The sequence below is a fragment of the Psammomys obesus genome, unplaced genomic scaffold, assembly GCF_907164565.1.
Source record: "Psammomys obesus unplaced genomic scaffold, mPsaObe1.curated_primary_1811, whole genome shotgun sequence".
Lineage (NCBI taxonomy): Eukaryota > Metazoa > Chordata > Mammalia > Rodentia > Muridae > Psammomys > Psammomys obesus.
In genome coordinates this window covers 2368615-2391067 of record NW_026590859.1, presented here as the reverse complement: position 1 = coordinate 2391067, position 22453 = coordinate 2368615, and the positions used below count along the sequence as shown (strand labels likewise).

Below are 22453 nucleotides of genomic sequence, written 5' to 3'. Positions count from 1 at the left end.
CCTCTCTCCATTCCTCCTCTCCTTCCTGTCTCTTCCTCTCTCCATTCCTCCTCTCCTTCCTGTCTCTCCCTAGAAGCACTGGAACAAACATCAAGTCCCTCCCAGGGGCAGCTGCGCTACTTGAATGGGTCTGTCTGTCAAGGGATTGGCACAGAGATGCTGCCCTCCGGCCAGGACCACTGGACCCTGGGGCGGGTACACACGAGCCTGGCACTGCTGTGGTGGACTGTGTCTGACATACCGCCAGTCTCCATCAGGGCCCGTGCAAGCTGACAGGCTAGCGGCACGGCTGTGACGGTTTCCATCACAGAGTGACGATGTTTGTAACGCCGTCACAGTGACGTCTCGGCACCAGTGAGGCCCTCTGCATAAATACCTGCTTCTCTTTCACATTTTATTTTACTTTACTTTACTGTGTGTGGTAGCTGGCTGTGTGCGTGTGCACCCCATCTGTGGCTGGTGCCTGTGGAAGCCAGAAGAGAGCACTGACATCCTGGAACTAGTTACAGATGGTTGTGAGCCCCTGTGTGGGTGCTGGGAACCAAACCCGTGTCTTACTAACTTACAGGTGAACACACGGAAATTCTGACGTCAGTGGTTTTTCAAGCTAAAAGGCCTGGCAAACACAAGGTTATGACCAAAAGTCTCATGTTCCCAAACATGCTTGAGAGCAAATGGTGTGTGTGTGTGTGTGTGGATGTGTTGGGGTGTGCGTGCACGCGCATATAGGACCACACAGCTAATACACGCACACCTGGACGACATCCGGCGTATCCCCTGAGCGGGCTCTCTTGCTGAACCTTGAGCTCACCTTTCGTTAGAGTGGTTGGCCAGCAAGTCCCAGCAATTCTCCGCTCTCTGCAAATCCTTCCCCCATGGAGCCAGGGTTAAGAGGCTGTCACCACATCAGGCCTTTTATGAGTGCTGGAGATCACTCGGGGCCTCCTGCTTGCACGCTCAGCCACTGAGCCACGCCCACACCTGATACCTGTTTGTAACAGCTAAGGCATGTGCCTGACAAACTGCACTGTTCACACTGGACAAACAGGTGTAGGTTCAACCAGCTCACTACCGTTGGAGGTGCCGTGTGGCAAATGAGCCCAGGGAGTTGCTCATTTGGGGTGCGTGTGTTGTGGGGGGCAGAGAAGCCGGGAAACGATGGGTGGTGACAAGCCCGGTGCTGAGAACCTGAAGGGCGGAGGGAGCTTCTGCCGGGAAGTGGGAATGACAAGAAGGCAACACCAACAACCATGAAGGAAGGGCATTCCATCCCGAGGGAGCAGCCCATGAGAGCACCCAAGCCGAGGCCACGCTCAGTGAGGTCACCCCACTCTAGAACAGGCTTTTAGCCCAGTCATGGGAGTCTTTAATTCCAGATTTTTCCCATAGACACACATCTGAGAGACTCTAAATGTAATTTATCCCACGTGAGCACAAGGATGAGTGATGGGTTCATAACATGCAAACCAAAGCTAACAGACTTTCTTTGGGCTCTCAGGAGTCCCTGGATGACTAGTGGGATGGTTCAGGTCAGAAGAATGTGGGGGAGATGGCCAGAGTGCCCGACAACCCCCCCAGCCACACCCTGAGGCTCCAGCAGTCAGAGAGAAAGGTGCCCTCCAGCTGCAAAAGCTATAAGCAGAGTGAAGTGAGGTTTGAGACAGGAGCACAGGGTGTGTGTGTGTGTGAAAACACTAAGCTTTCCAGGCAGAAAACCTTTGTATTTGAAGTTGGGGCTAAGGCTCACAGCCTTGCAGCCGAGAGAAAGCGAAATAGTGCAGCCGCTCTGGAAGTGAGTATGGAGAACCCTCAAGAACCGAAAGTAAGTCTATCACATGACCAGCTATAGCATTCCTTGGCATACAGGAGGCCTCCTGGGAGCTGGGACACACAGTTCCAGCTCTGCCCCCAACCTGACGGCTCCCAGGCCCAAGAGACACCCAGGGCCCTATGCTCGGGTCTCCCTGAACATGACTCCTGAGTTCCACTCAGCTCCAACATCAGGACCCCACACTTCTTCTGCCATCCTAAGGAAACCTCTGAGGTACCAGAGCTAGGGTCCCAGCTTCTAGCCCATGGTCCCCCAGTGTAGACCGGCTACACAACAGGAACAGAGGGGGTCCCCGTTCCAAGATGGCAGCATCTGAGTACCAGGAGAGCTGTGTCTGCCAGGTGAGCAAGCCGCCATGACTAACTACAAAACACTAGCATCTGTTCATACCCTTCCCCATCCTTCCCCCCCCTCCACAGGCTGCCAGGCTCGCAGGGCACCACCCTGGGACCTCCCGGCTCCTCCTGGCATCCTGAGGACTGCTCGGGATTTCAGAGGCGTGCAGATCCAGCTTTGCTAGTGGTCTCAAGACTGCAGGACCTCGCCCAACTGCGCAGGTTAGAAACCCTGACTCTGCCTGTAGGGGACACAACCAGCAGAGCAGAGCTGAAGGCTGCAGAAGCAGATTCAGCCCCAACCTGCAACTTAGGGCTCCTCCCATATGCCCAAGAAATCCCACAGGTTCCAGGAATAACCAGCCAAGGCCAGGGACAACCAGATGGCTGAAGGCCAGCGTAAGAACATGATCAACAAAACCAGGGCAATATGGCAGCAAGCTCTGGATATCCTAACCCAGGGCAGTGACCTTAAAACTCTGCTTATGAAGATGGTAGAGGCCTTTAAAGAGGAAATAAGTTCCTCAAAGAAATACAGGAAAACACAATCAAATAGAGGCTTTTAGAGAGGAAACGGATAAACCACTTAAAGAAATACAGGAAAACACAATCAAACAGGTAAAGGAAATGAATAAAACAGTTTAAACTGGGCAGATGTCAAGCAGACCCAAAGAGACCACAGATGTCAGCCCAGACTACTATACACAGCAAAGCTTTCAATCACCACAGATGGAGAAAACAAGATATTTCACCACAAAACCAAACCTAAACAATATCTCTGCACAAACCCAGCCCTACAGGAGATGCCAGAAGGAAAACTTCAGCCCAATGAGGTCAACTACACCCAAGAAGACTCAGGACATAAATCACTTCACAGCAGCGAAATCAACATGAGAATGGATAACGAAAATGTGGCACTCATACACAATGGAGCACTATCCGTCTATAAATAAAGATAAAATCATGCAGAAAGAACCTCACGGAACCCAGCAACTCAAGACTTCATGCAGGGGTGGTCCTAGCTGGGGGCATCGCCTGTCTCTATGTAAGCAGTGAAGTGCTATATCGGGTGTTTTGCCGCACGCCTTTAATCCCTGCACCCAGGAGGCAGAAGCAGGTGGGAGGTTGTGAGTTCAAGGGCAGCCTGGCCTACATAAGCAAGTTCCAAGTCAGCCAAGCTTACACAGAGACCATTCCAAAAGAAGTGGAGGAAGTTGCTGGAGGAAATACAGAGCCGGGGTGGGCTTTGGGAGGTCATAGCCTCACCCCCGCCTGCTCACTCTCTGCTTTGCGCTCACAGGTCAGGACATCGGTTCTCAGTTTTCCGTTCCTTCTTCCTCCTGTCTGCGAGCTGCCTTGGGCTTTTCACGAACAAAAAAGTAACCAGCAAAGCGCAACAGCGAGGAAGCAGCTCAGACATTGCCAGGCCCAAGTCTCATCCCAGAGCAGCACAGTGAGTGTGTTTGCACGGCAGGCTTAAAACATGTGACCGCTCAGATCTCACCGAGGCCCGAGTGCCCCGAGAGAGGAGAGAAGGGTGAGCACAATGCCAGGCCACCTCTGCAAAGCTAACAGGGGGAATCCGTGATGCAGGGCATCTGGAGTTCCAGTCTGTAGAACAGGTAAAGAAGGGCTCACAGTGGGATTCTGGGCATCTGCCCCTCCCCGTGTAGGTGTGACTGGCATTGTGGTAACTTTGCTACTAAGCCCATTTCCACTGTTTTCCACTCTTCATGCTTAGGCCGCTGTGAGACCTCAATGCTCATGCTCAGCTCTCCACAGAGACCAACCCTAGGCCCTATTCTGTTTATCTCGCTGCCATTAAAACCTCAGAGCATTAGTGACCTCCAGCTGCAAGGACAGCCTGCCACCAGGAACAAACGCCCTGGCTTCCCCAGCACACAGCAAGTTGAGTGTGAGTTAGTGAAACACTTCTTAAGAATCCTCTAAACCGAAGACAATGCTGTCCGGGTCTGTAAAAAGGTCATTTGAGGCTTTAAATCTATGGGAAGGAAAGGCTGCCATTGAAACAGCTCAGCATTTCTGGGGTCCTGGGAGGTCTCTGGCCCAGACACATCCTGACGAAGCACATGTGACAGTAGGATCAGCAAGACCTTGAGAAACCTATAACCACACAACAGAGGAAGAGGCTTGCACACTGGCCCTCAGCAGCACAATCTGCCTGGAGTACCTCTCTTTCTCTCACACACACACACTCACACCTGTAGCCTGAAAGTCAGACCACAGAGCGAGCCCAGCCAAGCAGGTATCCCCAAAGGAACACAGCCAGAGACCAGGTCACAGCACACACGGCCTCTGCTGCTGGGGGCAGAGGAATGAAGGACAATGGTTTCCACCAGCGTTATAACTGAGACTGTGTCCTTCCGGGAAAACAGGACCTCCCTCCTCCCTTGCTGCCAGGAGAGAGGAAGATACAAACAAGCGAAGGAGGCCAACAGGGAAATGTGCGTGCATCTGCATACTGCCTGCTCACACGTACACCCGCTACTCTATCTACAGGGCATGCGCACACCCATGCGCACACACCGACGCCATCTGCTCTATAGCATGCATCATGAGGCTCACCCACAAGATGCAGCGTTTCACGGAACCTGCAAAGCAGCTCTGCAGGGGCAAGCCTCCTGTTTGAGATGAAGGTGTTCAGACATGTGTGAGGACCAGCAAAGGCTGCCCACCCAGGGCTGGGGCTCCCAAGCCTAAGCCTACCCAGCTCTGACTCTCCAGGAAGAAGGCAGAATGAGCCTGACTGGGTTCTCGAAGCAGCAGCCTCCCAGGCAGGCCAGAGCTGGTCAGCCACGCCCCTCTCCCCACTATGTGCCATAGTGGGGCACACTCAGGCTGTCCCAGCCCCAGGAGGGGGTCAGCCCCGCTCTCAGCTCACTCGGCCCTCCCCCCACCCAGCACCCCAGCGGCTCCCCATCCCCACGGTTACCTAGGGCCCAGCAGGAAAGCCTTTCCAGGAGCCGGGTGCTGCCACAGAGGGCGTGCATGAACATGAGGTGGAGCAGCAGTTCGGCCAGCCACCACCAGCAGAGCAGGCGGCCCAGGGCCTTGGCCAGCCCACAGAGGCTGCGCTGTGGAGAGCTGAGGTCTGGCTGCTGCATCTGAGGAAGGGAAGCAGAGGAGGCAGCGTTAGACGGTGCTGGTCCCGCGCTGTGCAGAGTCTCTCCGTGATGGCTCTGGTAAGGTCCCACATATCACCATTGCCCTTCTGCTGAGGGGCCCAGGGTCAGGGGAGACGGTTCATTTGCCTTGGGGCCATGCAACTTTCCCAGGTAAGAAAACTGCAGAAACTGCCCCAGAAGAGAGCAGGTATGCCAATACGGTGCCCTGGAGCCAAGAGCAATGCTACATTCTTCATCCGTCCTCCCAGCCCTGACCCGAGACAGCCCAGGCTGGGCCGGGACTTCATGGGCTCTGCCTTGTGAAACAGCCTCTCTGGGTGCTGGTCAGCCCGTTTCCCTCCACCCACCACCCCACTCATGCCTGAGCTGTCAGTCAGGCAACCACAGAAACGGGAGCCAACACTGGGATGGAGCCCGGGCAACCTGGAAGAATCAAGCATTCTGTAGTCAGAGGCAGGGGGATCCCTGTGAGTTCAAGATTCAGGGCCAGCCTGGTCTACAAATGAGTCCGGGACAGTCAAGGCTACACAGAGAAACCCTGTCTTAATATCCTCTCCCTCCACCCCAAAAAAAGCAAATACTGAGGTGAGACAGGAGTCTCGGCACCAACGGGCCAGAGTCCAGTGTCGGCCTCACAACTGCGTGGCCCTGAGAAGCTTCTCAACACCTTGGGGTCTTGGTTTCCTCAAATAAAGTGAAGTCGTGGTGGTGATGTGAGCACAAAGCCGGGCACACGCGTTACACGCTAGCACCTCACTGGCAGCTGTTCCTCCTTCGCCCTCTTTTCTCTGAGAGCCGCAGAGCACTGGCCACAGGGCTGGGCCGGATGTGAGCTGGGGGCTTCTGTCCTCCAGATAGCCTGGGCATCCCTATCTAAACCCCCCGGGATCCACGCACTCCCAAGCTTGCAGTTTTGAACACCGTCTCGGACATTATGCCCACTGAGCAAACCTGCTTTGGAACTGCTCAGAAGCCAGCGAATGTTGCAGCGTTCCGGACCTGTGTGGGCCGCACCCTCAGGAGCCCCTTCTCCCACGACTGCCTGGCTGTGGGAACCTCGCCACACAGCCCACTTGGCTGTGTGACTTCTCGGTGGAGAGCACGTCCGCATGGGGCTGCCTTAGCTTGCTGTCCCTGGCTGTGCTGAAGACCACGGTCAGGACAGCGTAACTTCCATCTCGCAGGTCATTGTAGAGGGAAGTCAGAGCAGGAGCGAGGCCGTGAGGGGTGCCGCTCACTGGCTGGCTCCTCGTGGCTTGCCCAGATCGTGTTCTTAAACCACCAGAACCACCCGTCCAGGCCTGGCACTGCCCACAGCGTGCTGGGCCCTCCCACATCAGTCATTACTCAGGAAAGCGCCTGGCTACAGATAGGGAATTTCCTCAGCTGAGGCCTCCTCTTCCCAAACGATCCCTGCTTGTGTCAAAATGACAAAAAAAAAAAAACTGACCACCACAGGGTCATCTCCCTTCGGGGTCCCCTCTCTGTGCAGGTCAGGGAAGCAGTAAGCGTCCACACCAAGGCAACCAAGAAAACAGGAGGAGGCACCAAATTCCCTCTGCCGAAGCCGGCCCGGCGTGGTGCCCACGGTGGCATACAGCGGCATGCGGGAGCAAGCTGTCCAGATCAATTCGCTAACAGCCTCAAGCGCCGCGTTGGCGCACACGAGTCTCACACGCAGCTGACTCTGCCCGGCTCTGGCCGCTGGGCACACAGCCTGCAGCCCCGCCCCCCAGCCGGGACCTTGCAGGCCTACGGGCCCAGTCTGGTGAGCAGAGCACGCATGGGCAAGGGCAGCAGATTCACCTCCCAGCCTGCCTCTCAGCAAAGGGCGGCTTGAAAGGAGCCCAGGCGGCCCCCCGCCACAGGAAGCGCAAAATGAACAAGCACCTGTGATGAAGTGAAAGCATGGGGTTCACGCCGCAGCCGATTGGCTTCTCTGTACCGTTCCTACTTCCCGGGAGCCTAACACATCCTGTCTGAGGAGCGTGTCTGTCAGCACCTTCAGGAAGGACAGAGTGTCTCCTACAGCTCTCTTGACACAGCACCTCCGTGCTTGGAGCCACAGAAATGCAGACTCCTTAACTCACAGTGCACACAGCTCCTGTCAATCATTCTTACCTACAAAAGAAAGGGGGAGGGGTGCTCCGGGCTGGGAAGATGGCTCCAGGCTGGGGAGATGGCTCAGTGAGTACAAGTTTTGTCAAATAAACAGGAGGACCCAAGCATGGTCCCGGGAACCCCCTCAGAGCCAGCCATGGTGACACAAACTTGTAACCCCAGAACTGAGGAGGCAGAGACAGGAGTATCAGAGCCTGGCAGTCAGCCTAGACTGCTGGCAGGAGAACCGGCCTACGTAAAAATCGACAGCTCCTGCGCGCACGCGCACACGAGCAGTCATTGCCTTTCTGGAAAGCTGGTAATCCTCACAGTCCACTCACATCTCCCTTCAGCAGAGTCTCTTTTATTGGATCCATTTGTCCCTTGCTTCGCAGCAGGAGGGACAGGCTACCGCACAGAGCTCCTTCCATTTGAGACATTTCCAGCCGAGGGGACTGTCAACCCTAAGATCGCTGGAAACTGCCACTGTGGGATTTCAAGTCAGACTCCACTGAAAAAACACACATTAGCTCGTCTGCTAAGTGTACTTTAAAACGCATTACGATTTAAAATCTCATTTCATGCAAATCGCATAAAAGGGAATGTCGCCTTTCTCCTTCAAAGACACTGAAGACGACAGTTGTCACTGAGGAAGGTGGTTGTCCTTTGCACAGGACGCGTACACCTGGAAGCAGCAGAGGCCTCTCCTGGGCTCAGGACTTCTGTCTGCAGGCACAGGGTCACACGCACGTATGTTCCCGAGGGGCCAGAGAGTCTTCTCTGTATTCCCCAAGTCCTTTGCCCACTCCCCGTGACATGCTTCTTACTCAGGCCGAGCATTGGTGCCCAGCTCAGCTACCCACAGCAAGGCCAGGGGCGAACACCAAACTGGCAGCTGCTGTTGCCGCCGCAGAGTGGCACCTGGTCTGGACAGCTGGGCCTTCATCTGGAGCTCTCAACCTTCCCAGTGCTGAGACCCTTTGCCCAGATCCGAGTGTGTGCTGACCCAACCAGGACATTATTTCACTGCTGCTTCATAACCATAATTTTTCTGCTGTTATGAGCTGTGACGTAAATATCTGACATGCAGGGGTACCTGCTGTGTGACCCCTAGGAGAGGGCCCCTCCCCCTCCACAGGACTGGGGGCTGAACCCTGGCAGAGGGCCCCTCCCCCTCCACAGGACTGGGGGCTGACCCCTGGCAGAGGGCCCCTCCCCCTCCACAGGACTGGGGGCTGACCCCTGGGAGAGGGCCCCTCCCCCCTCCACAGGACTGGGGGTTGACCCCTGGCAGAGGGCCCCTCCCCCTCCACAGGACTGGGGGCTGACCCCTGGGAGAGGGCCCCTCCCCCTCCACAGGAGTGGGGGCTGACCGGTTGAGCACTGCTCTAGCCCCTACACCCACCATCCTCCTCAGCTCCCAAGGACAACTTTGTGTCTTTCATTCTTTTTTTCAAGGCAACATTTCAAACTTACTATGTAGCCAAGGTTGGCCTTGAATCATGAATCGTGTGTGTGTGTGTGTGTGTGTGTGTGTGTGTGTGTGTGTGTGTGTGTACATGCATACTGATGAAAGGCACAGACCAATGTCCAACGTCTTCCTCTATCACCCTTGACCTTATGTTTTTTCTTTAGGTCAGAGCCTCTCACTGCACCTGGAGCTGCCACAGGACCACACTGACCCAGAAAGTACCTGCTGTCCCCCAACACTGGGGTTCCATGGGTGCACTGGCCCAGGCAGCTTTGATGTGTGCGGGGGGACTCGAGCCCAGGCCCCCATGTTCACACAGTGAGCAATCACCTACTCAACGATCTCCCCAGCCCTGCATCTGGAATCTCTGATCACCATGTCTCTACCTCCCACGTGCCAGGATCCCAGGCCTGAGCCACAGTGCCTGGCGCAAAGGTTGGAAGGGACCAGACAGTCACTGCAGGCAGGAATGGGCCTGCCTGAGAGTGGCTAGCGGGGGCAGAGCAGGAGATAGGTGCTGGCCTCTCAGAGGTGCTGCTGAGAGTCAGGTCTGAGGGTCAGGAGATCACTGAGTCACACTGACTGTGGTGAAAAACTGAGCGACTATAGTAAAAAGCTGAAATCGGCTGTACAGCCTCTCATTCACAGAATCTTCAAACCCTGAGAGAGTCCAGAGAGTATCTGGGAACAAGGACAAGATGAGGAGGGCAGGGAGGAAGATGGAGTACAGACAGAAGGGAGGAGGATGCAGTACAGACAGGATGGAGGAGGGCAGGGAGGATGGTGAAGAACATGAGTATAGCTCAACACAATGTTTCCCTCAGTGTCCAAACATGGCCACTGCTCAGACCCCTGTGCCCAGGCTGGACATGGGCCTCTGTCCCAGCCTGCACTCCCCGGGGCTTGCCACTTGTTCTAATCAGAACAGCATAGTGGGCGTGCTGCTCGCCGAGGAGTCATGGAACCACAGGCCCACACAACAAGCCTGGCTCATGTTAGCGGCCCACAGAAGGAGTAAACAAGGCACAGGGAAGGCTGCTCACCAAAACAAACAGGGATTTGAACCCGGAGCAGGGCCCTGGCTCACGGTGTCCACCCCAAGTGCCCATTTATCCACTGTCTCTCCCCCAGGTGGGAGCACAGCCCTGGGTAAGGGACGTCCTGGGCACCGGTCCACCTGCCTCCCAGCCAAGTGGCTTCCTCGCTCTGTGAACGAAACTTTCACACGGAGGACACCTCATCCACCTTCTCCTCACTTGTGTACATAAATGTATGTGCCAGAAACTGGAGAAACAGACACATTCTGCAGAGCTGCTCTTCTCCCCGTTTGGTACTGGGAGTTTCCGGTTCACCCTGCTCGGCCCTGCTGGGCTTGGTTCCGTGTGGGCAGCTGCTGCCCCCTGGTGGCGAAGCCTCCTCGCCTCACTCCTGAGTTCTTCCATTATTGTTGATCCTGCAGCCGACCCCCATCCCCTCATCGCAGAGGAAGCGAGCACTCACAGGCACCTAGGCAAATGCAGACGTCACATGGCCTTTTATTCTCTGTGGTATAACAAGTGTGATGTGAGTGTGTGGTCTGGTGAGTTCAGGAACATTCAGGGCACAGCACACAGGTGGAAGCCAAGAGAGAGACATGGTCTCTTGTCTGCTTTTGTCCAGCTAAGCCATGAGCTCCCGGGACTCTGCTGGCACAGGCGTGTGCACACTCCCACGTCTGGCTTTATGTGGCTCTGGGGATCAGAAGCCAGGTCTCACACTTGCAAAGCAAGAGCTCTACCCACTGAGCAACACTTCCAGATCCTGCCCCGCTTTTTACTTGGTATTTCTTTTGTCCTGTGGCTTACTGGGCATTTATTTTTCTGAGATGACTTTAATAAGTACAGGCAGGCCATAGAGGAGGAAGGTTTTGATTTGCCTTTCCAGAGTCCGTACTTGCAGCACCTGGGGCGAGCGACAGAGAAAGAAGACCTGGGCAGACTCTGACCCTAGAGGGTGAGCCCACTCACCCTGCATAGACCCGTGCTCAAGGGAACAGCCGTCCGTGGCTAAAGGTTTGGGTGAGCCGGGGCCTCAGGACCGCCGAGGACCTAGCTGGAGGGTCCTGAGGTGGCTCCTGTGGCTGGAAAGTGGGAGAGGAGAAGTAAAGCATGGCTGTGCACCCCAGCAACGCCATCTCCCACCGGACAACTCCCTGCACTTATGACGCAGTTGGGTAAAGAGCTTGTCTCCTCCGAATGGCTTTAGTCTGCAACTCCAAGAGTTACTATCCATCCCAGGGGAGGGTGGGGCCTAGGGTCAGTTCAGAAGTCACTGGCTGGAAAACTGGGAAGGAGCCAAGCTCACAACGTTAAGGAAATTGCAAGAGGCAAGATGTGGAAGGTCCGAGGCTGTCACTCTGTGCTCGCCCTGCCTCCACCCCAGTCCTCTGACAAACTCAGGACAGTGGTTCTCAGCCACCCCACGCATAAGAGCCACCCTCAGGGCACACGGCAAGCCACAGTGTTCATCGGCACCCCAAAGGCCTGATCAGCCACAGCCCTGGGGCGGGGCCTGAGAATGCGCATCTCAGCTCCCTGCTGCTGCCACAGACCAGGGACCACTCTTTGAGGTCAGCTACCATCCCTAACCCACCTGCCTCCTGCTCCATACTCTAAAATACAGTCTCCAGGGCTATAAATCACTGCATAAGCCAAAGAATGGCCCTACGGAACCAGACCAAGGTGTGAGAGACTGCAGCAAGCCGGCCCCCGCCAGGAGAGCCAGTGGCACCGGAAGAGTGTGCGGGGAAGGGCCTGTCCTCTCCAGGGCAGTCTCAGGACGATGCTACACGGGCTCTCGGATAAATGAGGGAATTCTTAAGATGAAAGCAGAAGCTTCTCAGAACCTTCCTTTTTCTTCCCCAGGCACCTTTCACCTTATCCCAGGCACAGGCATGTACTCCTGTGCTCTCCATGTGTGCTGCATGTGTGTGTTGTATGTGTGCATGCATATTGGAAGCTATATGTAAGTACAGGCTGTGTGTTGTGTGTGCTGTATGTGTGTGCGCAGATATGCTATACAAATTTCCAGGCATGTACAGTGCATGTGTCGACACGTGTGTTGCATGTGAGGAGCACGCACTGTAAGTGTAGACAGGTCAAGCCATATGCTGTATGTGCATCTGTGCACATGGAGGTGTCGCGTGCGCATGCATGTTACATGCATGTCTGTTTCTGTGTGCCTGCACATATTCTCATTGTGGAGGCAATGACCCTGGGAACCGCTTCAGGCACTAACACGTGAGCTAAGCTCTTCAGTATGTCTTGGTAGACTAGCTGTCGGGGAGGGAGGAGTGTGAGCACAAGGACAAAGGTGGCTTGCTGTGACACAAGAACGCTGCACACAGCAGCGTGAGAGCACCATCGCCTGTGCTCGGCTCAGTTTGGCCTCCAGAACCATCTCGAGCCATGTCAGGGCTACTTCACACCCAGCCTGTGAACAAGAGGGCAGCCATCTGCCGGCAACAGGCACGGCGTGTCTCCTACTTTCCAATCGAGATGCCAGAATCCTCCCTCTCCCCCGCCTTCCCTGCAGTGGGTACCAGCCCCCCAAGCTCACCAGACAGTGATGAACTAGAGGCCACTGTCCCCTGAGAATCGGGGTCCTCTGGCCCACCCAGGAGGGACGCCCCACCTTTAGTTAGTCTCCACACGTACCTAAAGGCTCAGACAACACTGAGCATGCAGATCCTAGCACGCCTCAGTGGAGGGGCACACTTCACAGACGAGCACAGCAAACACCCCAAGTTTTAGGCTACAGTGGGGCTTCTTGCCGACAAGGTAACACGCAGCCTTCTTAGCACCGAGTTACAAAATCAATTATTGATCAGGTCTGAAAGTGCTGAAGGCGCCCCGGGCCCTGTCAAATGCTCAGTCGTGGCTTCACACTTTATATAAATGAAATAATCCTTCCCGTTATTATATAAATTTGCTTTAGTCTTTAATAAATGGTGAAACTGTATGTATACAGCAAATAATTGTTTTTTTTAAAATGTCTTTCATGATTTGCTAGTAGCAAAAGCTTGATTTGTACGCCTATTTTTACATATGCATGCCCAGGGTTTGAGTAAAAATCCCTCTGACAAGATGGGCCTACAGGGATGTCTTTAGGCCGTTTCAGAAGTTGTTGGAAATTCTGTCCCAATCACAATCAAAACTAACTTAATGATTTCTTAGGAAACTCTAGTCATCCACTCAAACAGCAACTTTTCAGATCAAGCATTCGGGCCTGCGAGGTGGCTGAGTGGGTAGAGGGGCTTGCGGACAGGCTTCCCAGGCTAGGTTCAATGCCCAGATCCCACGCAGAGACAGGAGAGGGCCGATTCCCTACCGCTGTCCTCCGGCTGCCACACACACGCAGCAGCATGTGTGAGCCCCACAGATGTACATACACACACACACGTAAAGAAAAATGTAAAGTAAAACATTCTAACCCAACCCAATCCAAAGACACTAACTTGGTACTCACATGCTGAGAAAAGAGGCAGGAGTCTTTGTTTTCCATAATTAAACCATTCTGTTTCTTAAAAACCCGAAACCCATAATACAGGATAGCCTGGAATCTGAGCGGGGTGTTCGGGGCCCTAGGGCTTGGAAGATTCACATTCGAAAACGGCCCTAAACTCGCTTCTGCCACTTTCTACTCGGTGTCCATGAATGCAGGTCCAGCGACCGCTGCCCGAAAGGCCAGTCACTACCTGTCAGACTTTGACTTGTCTTTGGTTGTACGTGCAGGAACCTTTTGCTGTTCTCAAACTTTTATGAACCCCACATTTAGCATGCAACCCCATTCGGGGTCACAACCACAGCAGAGACCTACACCAGTCCCCAGAGGACTCTACCTGCTTGAAGAACTCCGGGAAGTTGAGGATGGGTCCATTGTGGAAGACCGGGTAATAGAAGACGTAGGCCAGCAGCCACGGGAAGGAGTGGGGGGCGCGCTGGGCGGGCGGAGGCTGCCGGCACAGCTCCAGGCTGAAGCTGGTGTAGTACAGGCAGCGGACGGTCAGGGTGAACTGCAGCAGGTAGTACTCATTTTCCGTCTCGTACCACTTCCTCTGCAAAAGCAGCGAGAGGGAACAGCCCGTGAGTGAGCGCAAGGTGGCACTAGCCCACCACGGGGGCATCCAGACCAGATGGTTTCCCCTGGGGCACAACAAAGGAGTGTCAAGCAGATCCCCTGGCAACAGAGGCACGCAGGCAGTGTGGGTGCAGCCGGGAGGCAGAGCTCGTGCCTTGTGTGTCTGGGGCCCTAGGTCCAACCCTTGGCACCGAAGCAACACTTCACATATGAGATTCAAAACCAGGACAGAGTTTTTCTTCGGTCCATAAGGGACTTGGCAGCTGTATGAGAACTAACCGAACCGCTCAACAACCATACAAGGCTGCCGCCTGCCCGATGTTCACCTCCATCAAACACACACAGCTAACAATTGTGTGTATGTGTCTGGTAGGGTGCTATTCCCTGGCATATACCAAGGCTTAGTCTGTGACATTAAGACAAAAAACACTGTTCTCACTTTCTATGCAAAGTGCTTCTGTGATTGGCTTCTGTGTACGAGTAGATAATCTATAAGCCTGACCTATCGCCTAAGGAGAAAAGCGCCTGTCTGACCATTGTGGACATTGGTGCCACTGTGGACATTGTGTGTCATAAGAAAGGTAAATGAAAAAGGTCCCTAAGGAGGGCAGGCCCTGCCCCTTACCAGCTATAGCAGTTGGGAGGGTGGGCCCTGATTTAGGGGTTGGCTCAAAGGCATGAGAGCGGGAGAGCTGGTGGGTGACCAGCTCAGATTCCTCTCAGAACCAGAGCCAGGGCCTTGGGTTGGCCTAACCCAACATCTGCCCTTCACTGAACTTCTGGAGTGCATGAAGGGACTGGTCCTGCAGCGCCTACAGATCTCATGACACAGAGTAACAGGACATCCCCAGAGGAGTCCCTGCGCCATTTCGGTATCGATACTGTAGCAGAAGCCAGAGGCCTCGTACCAGGCTGAGCCCTGGCAATGAACATCCGCAAGCAAAGAAGTGTGGACAAACGGGTGCACACTGTGGGGCACTCAGCGACACACCAAGGTTTTTTCTCTGTCGGTGGGAGGAGGGTGCAACGGTGGAGGGCAGGTGTGAGGGAAGGGGGAGGTGAGTGGGACTGGGGTGCAGATGTGAAATTCACAAAGAACCAATAAATGGTTTAAAAAAAAAAAAAAAGGAGGGAGGGAAGGAAGGAAAAAACGGTCCCCTAAGGAACAGAGCACTCAACAGGTATATTTAAGCATATAGGGAGGAGTAACTGCTCCTAGCCCTCTGGTCCCACGACGTCTGTCATCCTCCATTAACATCCGAATGGGGAGAAAAGGTGACCCTGGACAACCCCACGGAGCTCAGACAAAGAACCAACCCAGCCGAGTTCTGCGATAACCCTGAATGGCCACTAGGCGGAGCCCCACTCAGGGGCTACCGCCGTTTTGTACATGGGGAGAAGCGGAGGCGCCTTCCCCTTCCCTGTGGTAGGAGACAGGAGGAGAAGCTTACCTTAGCTTCCTCCACACTCTGCAGCCTCAGGGTGGAGAGGAGGAGGAGAGAACACAGCCAGGTCAGGAGCATCGACCGGAACTGGGCCACGCAGAAGGCAACGGTGGCGTGGAGAAAGACTGCGGCCACGCCTGGAACCCCCAGCACACACCAGCAGGCCCACATTCCATAGACCATGAGGATCCAGGGTCTGTGCTGTAGAAGGACAAGCGTGAGCTCACGGCTGTAGCTAGGAAAGTGCCTGCAGGGCAGGGCACGCCTTTGTGCCCAGTAACCGAATCTTGTTCCCACTGCCCGGCCAGGTCCACCAGGAATCAAGTAATTGCCTTCCTGTCCTCAGCCAGAGCCCCCTGGACCTCCTGGGTCCCACAAGAGTGACATGCACAGCTGACTTCTGAACAGAGGAGGCAGGCCAGCAGCTGGGAAGCCCACACCGCCAGACCTGCAGACAGCATCCGTCAGAAGCTAAAATGAGTGACAGGCACACCTCTGCAGGGCCTGAGAGAAAACTGGCTCCCCACACCAAAGCTCTGAGGTCATAGACTTAAAATCAGGTAGCTCATAGTTTTGGAACGTCCACCCATGCACGGTCAACCGAGGGTAACTAGGACATAGCCCAAGGCAAAAATCATAAACGTGAGGATTATGAGGGCTTTTTTTTTTTTTTCCAAAATTTTTGTAACTCAATTTTGCAGTCCTTGTGTGTGAACTTTTCAGAATACAGTATAGTCCAGATGAAGCCAGAAGTTTGGACACCCTTAGGGTATTATTCATAATCAATTTTTGTTGTCGTCCTCCGCTCAGGGTCCTGGAGCTCTGCTTCCAACAGAGAATGGAGCTGCCATTTCTCTCAGGGGCTGCTAGAGTGCTTTAGGGTGAGGTCCGAGTGCCCTAAGCTGGGTGTGGACAAGGTTTTCCGCAGACTCTTACAGTTTAGCTCTTTAGCGTGAGCTCTCCGGTGGCAGTGGAGGCTCGGGCATTCCAAAGCCTGTGGCGATACCAAAGTGTTACAGCTCTCAGCTCTCAGGCTGCTGTGCTGAGCACGGTGCAGGCCAAAGCCCATGCTTGCAGCTGAGACATAGGCCTGGTGAGATGTGGCCCAGTGGGGGATGAATCTCAACTCAATGGTCTTGAAGTGAGAAAACTCAAACCTTTCATGTGAAATCGAGGACAATATAAACCCTGGGCAGAGGGAAGGATTTTGGGGATGAATGTGTTTGATTCACTGGGGTCAGGGATACTCAATGGTCCTATCACAGAAGGAAAATTCAGTACAGTCATCCTCCAGAGGGGGATCTCCAAGAACCATGGACGGTCACAGCTGGACTAGATAGCAGGCGTCCTCAGGAATTCCTAGATGCTTTCCCTGTCGGGGAAGGTCTGCTCTGTGCCCTTGGGGATGTGTGATGCTCCTCAGCCCCTTACCAAACCTGGGGTTCCCCCCCTGTCAGGGGAGACTTTAAACCCTGATGAGAAAGGGAGTCTATCATCATAGCCTGAGCGTAAATGATTGGCTGTCCAGAGATGATGGACTTCAACCTCATCAGCAGAGCCCACATCTGTGATGTCAGGATCTTTGACCGACACATTGGTCCCAATTTAAGAGACTCTGGTTATGGGAAACTATTCTATTTACTGAGCAAGTAGCCTCATTATCCCGATTACCTAAACCCGTGAACTAACACATCTTCGGGTCATGCCGCCTCTGTGTCCAGCTGCTAAATTCTTATCTTTAAAACTGCGATAGGTCTGGGGAGATGGCTCAGTGGGTATAGCATCTGCTCTGCAGTCACAAGGTCCTGAGTTCAGATCCCAGCACCTACGTAAAGCCACCAGTGGCAGCACGCATCTGAAACTCCAGCACTCCTATGGAGATGAGAGGGGGAGCAGGGGAGCCTAGAAACTCACAGGCCGGCCAGCCGGAAGCACAGCAGTGACCAGGAGACCCTGCCCCAAGGAAGCAGGAACCTGAGGTCGCACTGAAGGCCATCCTCCAACGCCCACACATCCCCAGGGACACATGGTGTGGGCACGCCTGCACACACGCACCACACACACATGGACACAGGAACGAGAAATCATTTTTTTAAACTGCAATGAAGGGCAAGTGAGATGGCTCAGGAGTAAAACTGCTTGTCACCAACAAGCAAGTCTGCTGACATGCATCGAACACCCTCGTGAAGATGGAAGGAGAGAGCAGACACCACCCAGCCGTCCTCCGACCACGTGCCCACACACATCATAAACACACACTGTAGAAGGACGGCAGTGACGACGTGAGCATGTGTCTCCGGAGGAGGGAGCGTGTCTGGCGCCTGCCAGGCCTTTCCTGTGGTCCTTAGCACCACCAACGGGAAGACAGGGCAATAAGGGTGCCGCTGCATGTGCGTGAGTGTTTCGTCTGCGCGCATGTGTGTGCACCGTGTCACGTGCTGCCCACAGGAGAGGCTGGAGTCGGTACAGACGCTTGTGCGCTGCCACGGGGTGCTGCGAACTGAACCCGGGTCCTCACAGCTGCTGAGCCATCCCTCCAGCCCCTGGCTTTAATATCAAGCGGTGGTGTTTACTGTCTAAGGCTTTGCAGGCACCTGCGTGATCTTCATCAGGTTCCATGAGCTCACTGTGGCTCGTGTTCTTCGTATACAGAAAACAGTAACAGGCCACAAGGTCACCATGAGCATAAGGGGCTGTGTGTGAACCACACTTAGCACATGCAAAGCCAGGGCTCCTCAGCTCCACTCAGGCCCAGGCTGTCTGTCTGTGGCTCGGTGGACAGAATGCTTGCCAGCCTGCAGGGCACCCTGTGTTCTAGCCCCAGCACGTCACAAAGCAGATCTAATGACACATACCTGAAATCTAGTGCTCATAGGGACAGGCAAAAGGGTAAGTTGTTCAAGGATATCCTGGTTATCTAATGAGATTATAGCTAGTCTGGGCTACAGGAGAGACTCACTGTCTCAAAAGACAAAAAGGTTATTTCTGAGAAAATGTGATGTTCTGAGTGTGAGTTTTGAATGAAGAGTCAGATGACTGAACTTAGATCTGGTGAAAACGATGAGCTGGGCCTCGTGGCTCAGGCCTGCCCCACTCAGGAGGCTGAGGCAGGAGGATCACAAGTTTAAGGCCTGTCTGAGCAACTTAGTGAGACTGTGTCTAAAAGCAGAGTAGAACAGGACTGAGAGTATAGCTCAGTGGCACAGGGACTGGCTGCCATACATCAAGCCTGGGTTCGGGCTCTAGTACAGCCAGAGAGACAGGCAGACAGTCAGAAGAGTCAGACAGACTGGACGCAGGGCAGGCTGGAGCATAGCGGCTTGCCCACCTCACCCTGGTAACAGCACCCCTGAGCTGCTGTGTACCTCTTCCAGCTCAAGAGAACATCTGAAATGTGAGACCAAGGCAGCCACTTTTATGTTCCAAAAAAAACAGAGGGATGTGGTCCATTTTTATGGTTTTTTTCCACCCTGCTAACCATAGAAAGCAGCCACATAAATTTGCTTCAAACTTTCCTCAGCTCTCAGCTCTGGGCAGGGTCCAATTTTCAGAAACAAGGTGTCCAAGGACTATTTTATCGCAGTTTTCACAAGTGGGAGGAAAGGTTCTTTTCCACACACCCTGCAGCGTGGGGACAGTGCACGCGTGTCTACACACGTGTGGGTACGAGGTGACACTTTGAGTAGGTGCTATTTGACCTGCTTGGGAAAAGCCTGTGTGCTGAGCTTCATTTGGAACTCGCCACAGAGAGAAGCGGCAGGTCGGAGCTTAAAGCAGCTTCAGAAATTCCTAACTGCGGTTTAACCCAGCGCCGCTCCCCGGGCGTCTGCGGTGGACGAGACAGTGGCCGGACTCTGCACCGCCGTCACCCCCCACCTTCCCTGTGCAGAGTTGGTGTGGGGCCACTGTGCCGTTTAAATACTCACAGTCACACCTAAAAGGTTAAAATGCCACTGGAGTCCCCGCTCACCCAGATACAAGGTGGCAGCCCTGAGCAGGGCTGGCAGGGCCCCACTGCCCTCGACACTCACTTCTACCACAGGCTGAACAGAGAGGGGCAGGACACCCGCGTCAAGGCCACAGGCAGAGGCCTAGGCAGGCCTTCCTCTGGCTCCTACATATATCACTGTGAAGCCTGTCACATGAACCAGGACAGAACTGTTTTAACTTTCCAAAACTAGAGAGAAAAAAAAAAAAAAAAACGCACATCATGTTCTACCCCAAAGCCGTGTTTCTAAGTCGCTACACGGGCCTGGAAGTTCTCCCAAGTGCTCAGGGATCTGAGCAGACACACACTCTGTGTCACGCCCAGGCTTCTTTAAAGGATGGATTATGTGTGTCTGTACTGTGAACATGCCTGGTGCCTGAAGATGCCAGAAGACAGTGTTGGGTCCCCTGGAAATGGAGCTACAGAGGGTTGTGATCTGGAAACTAAGCCTGGGTCCACTACCAGAGCAGTGGCCCCTGAGCTGTCTCTCCAGCAGCACTCAGCTTGTTAAAGCCACTGCCTTAGGGGAGGGCTTCAGTCCCTGTGATTAAAAAACACCATGACCCACACAACTTGTGGAGAAAAGGGTTGTTCAGCTCACACTTCCACAGCACTGTTCATCAGGGAAGAAGTCAGGACAGGAACTCAAGCAGGGCAGGAAGCTGGAGGCAGGAGCTGAGGCAGAGGCCATGGAGGGGGCTGCTCATTGGCTTGCTCCTCATGGCTCACCCAGCTGCTTTCTTACAGAACCCAGGGCCACGGCCCAGGGATGGCTCCACCCACAATAGGCTGGGCCCTGTCCATCAACCAGTAATTAAGAAAATCCCGACAGCCTGCAGCCGGAGCTCATGGAGACATATTCTCAGTTGAGGCTCTGTCCTCTAAGATGACTCCAGCTTGCGTCAAGTTGACAAAACCACACAGCACATACGTACCACAGTCAAAATGGCCCAGTTCATTTAAATGAGATTAAAGTACTCTGGCTTGTATTTACTAATCTCTAGAAAAGGCACAAAAATCCTCTCCCCAGGCTTCCATCACCCCCCAAACAGGCTGCACACCCCCAGGCTTACACACGCACACGCACACGCACGTCTGGGCTTCTGCAGCCCTGGACTGACACCACCCACTTACCAACTCAGGGAAGTGAGGCCAAAAGAAATCTCAATAGCTAGCTACGATGTTTCTAATTTGGAACTGTAAACTCGAAGCAAATACAACTTTATACATTTTTCCTTTGTTCATACATGTTTGTGGGTATTCATGCCTGTGTGTTTATGTGTGCTTCCAAACCAGAAGTCAGTTCTGGATGTGTCATTCCTTTGGTGCCATCTACACCCTGGTTTGTTATTTTATGTTGTTATTATTGGGGTCTGTGTGCGCACGCGCACGTGTGTGTGTGTGTGTGTGTGTGTGTGTTCATGCCAGCATACTTGTGTGGAAGTCAGAGGCACCGTGTGAGAGCTGGTTCTCTCCTTCCACCATGTAGCTCCCAGGGATTAAACTTGGGTCCTCAGACTTGGAGGCGAGCGTCTCCATCCAACGAGACACTTCTCTGGAGCACAGCTCGGTTTCGAGACAGGCTTCTCACGGCCTCAGCTTGCCAAGCAGGCTGAGCAGCCGGCGTCCCAGGCGTGCCCCGTCTCCCTCACCACCCCTTCAGCACCACGGCGGTCAGCTCTTCCCTCTTGCTGTGGTTCTGGGGATCAGGCTCAGGTCCTCAGGCACGTACTGCTAGCATTTGACCTGCCGAGCTGCGCCCCAGGCACACCATGACCTTTTCCTAATTGGGGCTTTTGCTGAGATGGCTGTAGGTTCGTGTGCTCCCAAGAAGCAACACGCATGCCTTCTGTGCCGTGTTTCATTCAGTTCCCCAGGGCCTTCCCAGAGCCACGGAATATTACACAACCAGGACACCGGCTCAACTCCAACCCTCCAAACCGACTCCCCAGCTTCGTCCCCACGTTCTACAAATTCTACCACACAGGAAGGTTCCATGTCCACGCCAGCAAATACCCAGAACAGTCCTGGCCCCCTTCCCAACCCCATCTCCCACCCACTCATCTCTTCTCCATTTCTAAAATTCTGTCATTTCAAAGAAATCACACAGATTGGCTAAACTGCTGGTCCATGACCCACTCTCACTCATCAGCGCCGTTTTCCACGGTGGATAACCACAGTTTGCACGACCGTGTACCGGCTGACACACACCTTAGGTGTTTTCAAGTTAGGGCTGCAGCTGATGCCCTCACATCTGCACAGGTTTGTGGTGTTGAGAGTGGCTTCTCATTTCCCAGGAATGAATGCATGCCTGAGCAAACGCTAGCTGGTGACAGGCGCTTACATGTGTGCGCTGTAAGCTGCTGTGCGGCCTGCCACTGCCCATCAACGGGGGCGCACGAGGGAGCCCAGCAGTCCACACCCCACGAGCACCCACGGTGCTTCCGTGTTTCAGCAGAGCCTTTCCGGAAGGTACACATTGCTACCTCGTTGTGATTTAAGAGCTCTGCAGAGCTCTGGCAATGGTGGTAAGAGCCTGCACAACGTGGCACGTGGCCAGTGGGCTGAGAGCACTCCGCGGAAGCACACGGTCACCCCACTTAGTTCTCCCCATTCCAGGCTTTCGGGCTTTTATAAAAGATGAGAATTAAAACAGGGCAATTTTCAAAAATCCAAGACGCTACAAACAGCATGACTTCCTCAGCAGCAGCCCTGAAGCCAGATGAGAACGCCATGGCCTTTCTAGGGGATGCAGTGCGCACCACAGCAAGGAGGCGCTCGACCGCGTGCCACAGCCCGCCACAGCGTGGGCCGACATTGAATGGGCCGTGGCCAGCTGGCAGTCTTCCCGAGTGAGCCAAAATCTCCTCTTGTTCATATTACATACAGGTAAAACCAGGATCTAGCCTGGCACCAGGCTCAAACAAAGGAGTGGCAGAATAAATGGTTAGCTGGAAGATGGCAGTATATACATGGATGGATGGATGGATGGATGGATGGATGGATGGATGGATGGATG

At 54.1% G+C, this 22453-nt stretch overlaps 1 protein-coding gene across 1 annotated transcript in view; it reads right to left on the bottom strand.

Moving 5' to 3' along the window:
• Positions 1–22453, bottom strand: part of Hhat (hedgehog acyltransferase) — a 199362-nt gene that overhangs the window by 146135 nt on the left and 30774 nt on the right. The window contains exons 5-7 of the mRNA XM_055609242.1: positions 15453–15647; positions 13763–13978; positions 5120–5291 (exon numbers count right to left, since the gene is read on the bottom strand). Of these exons, the coding sequence (XP_055465217.1) occupies positions 5120–5291; positions 13763–13978; positions 15453–15647 (583 nt within the window). The remainder of the gene's footprint in view (positions 1–5119; positions 5292–13762; positions 13979–15452; positions 15648–22453) is intronic.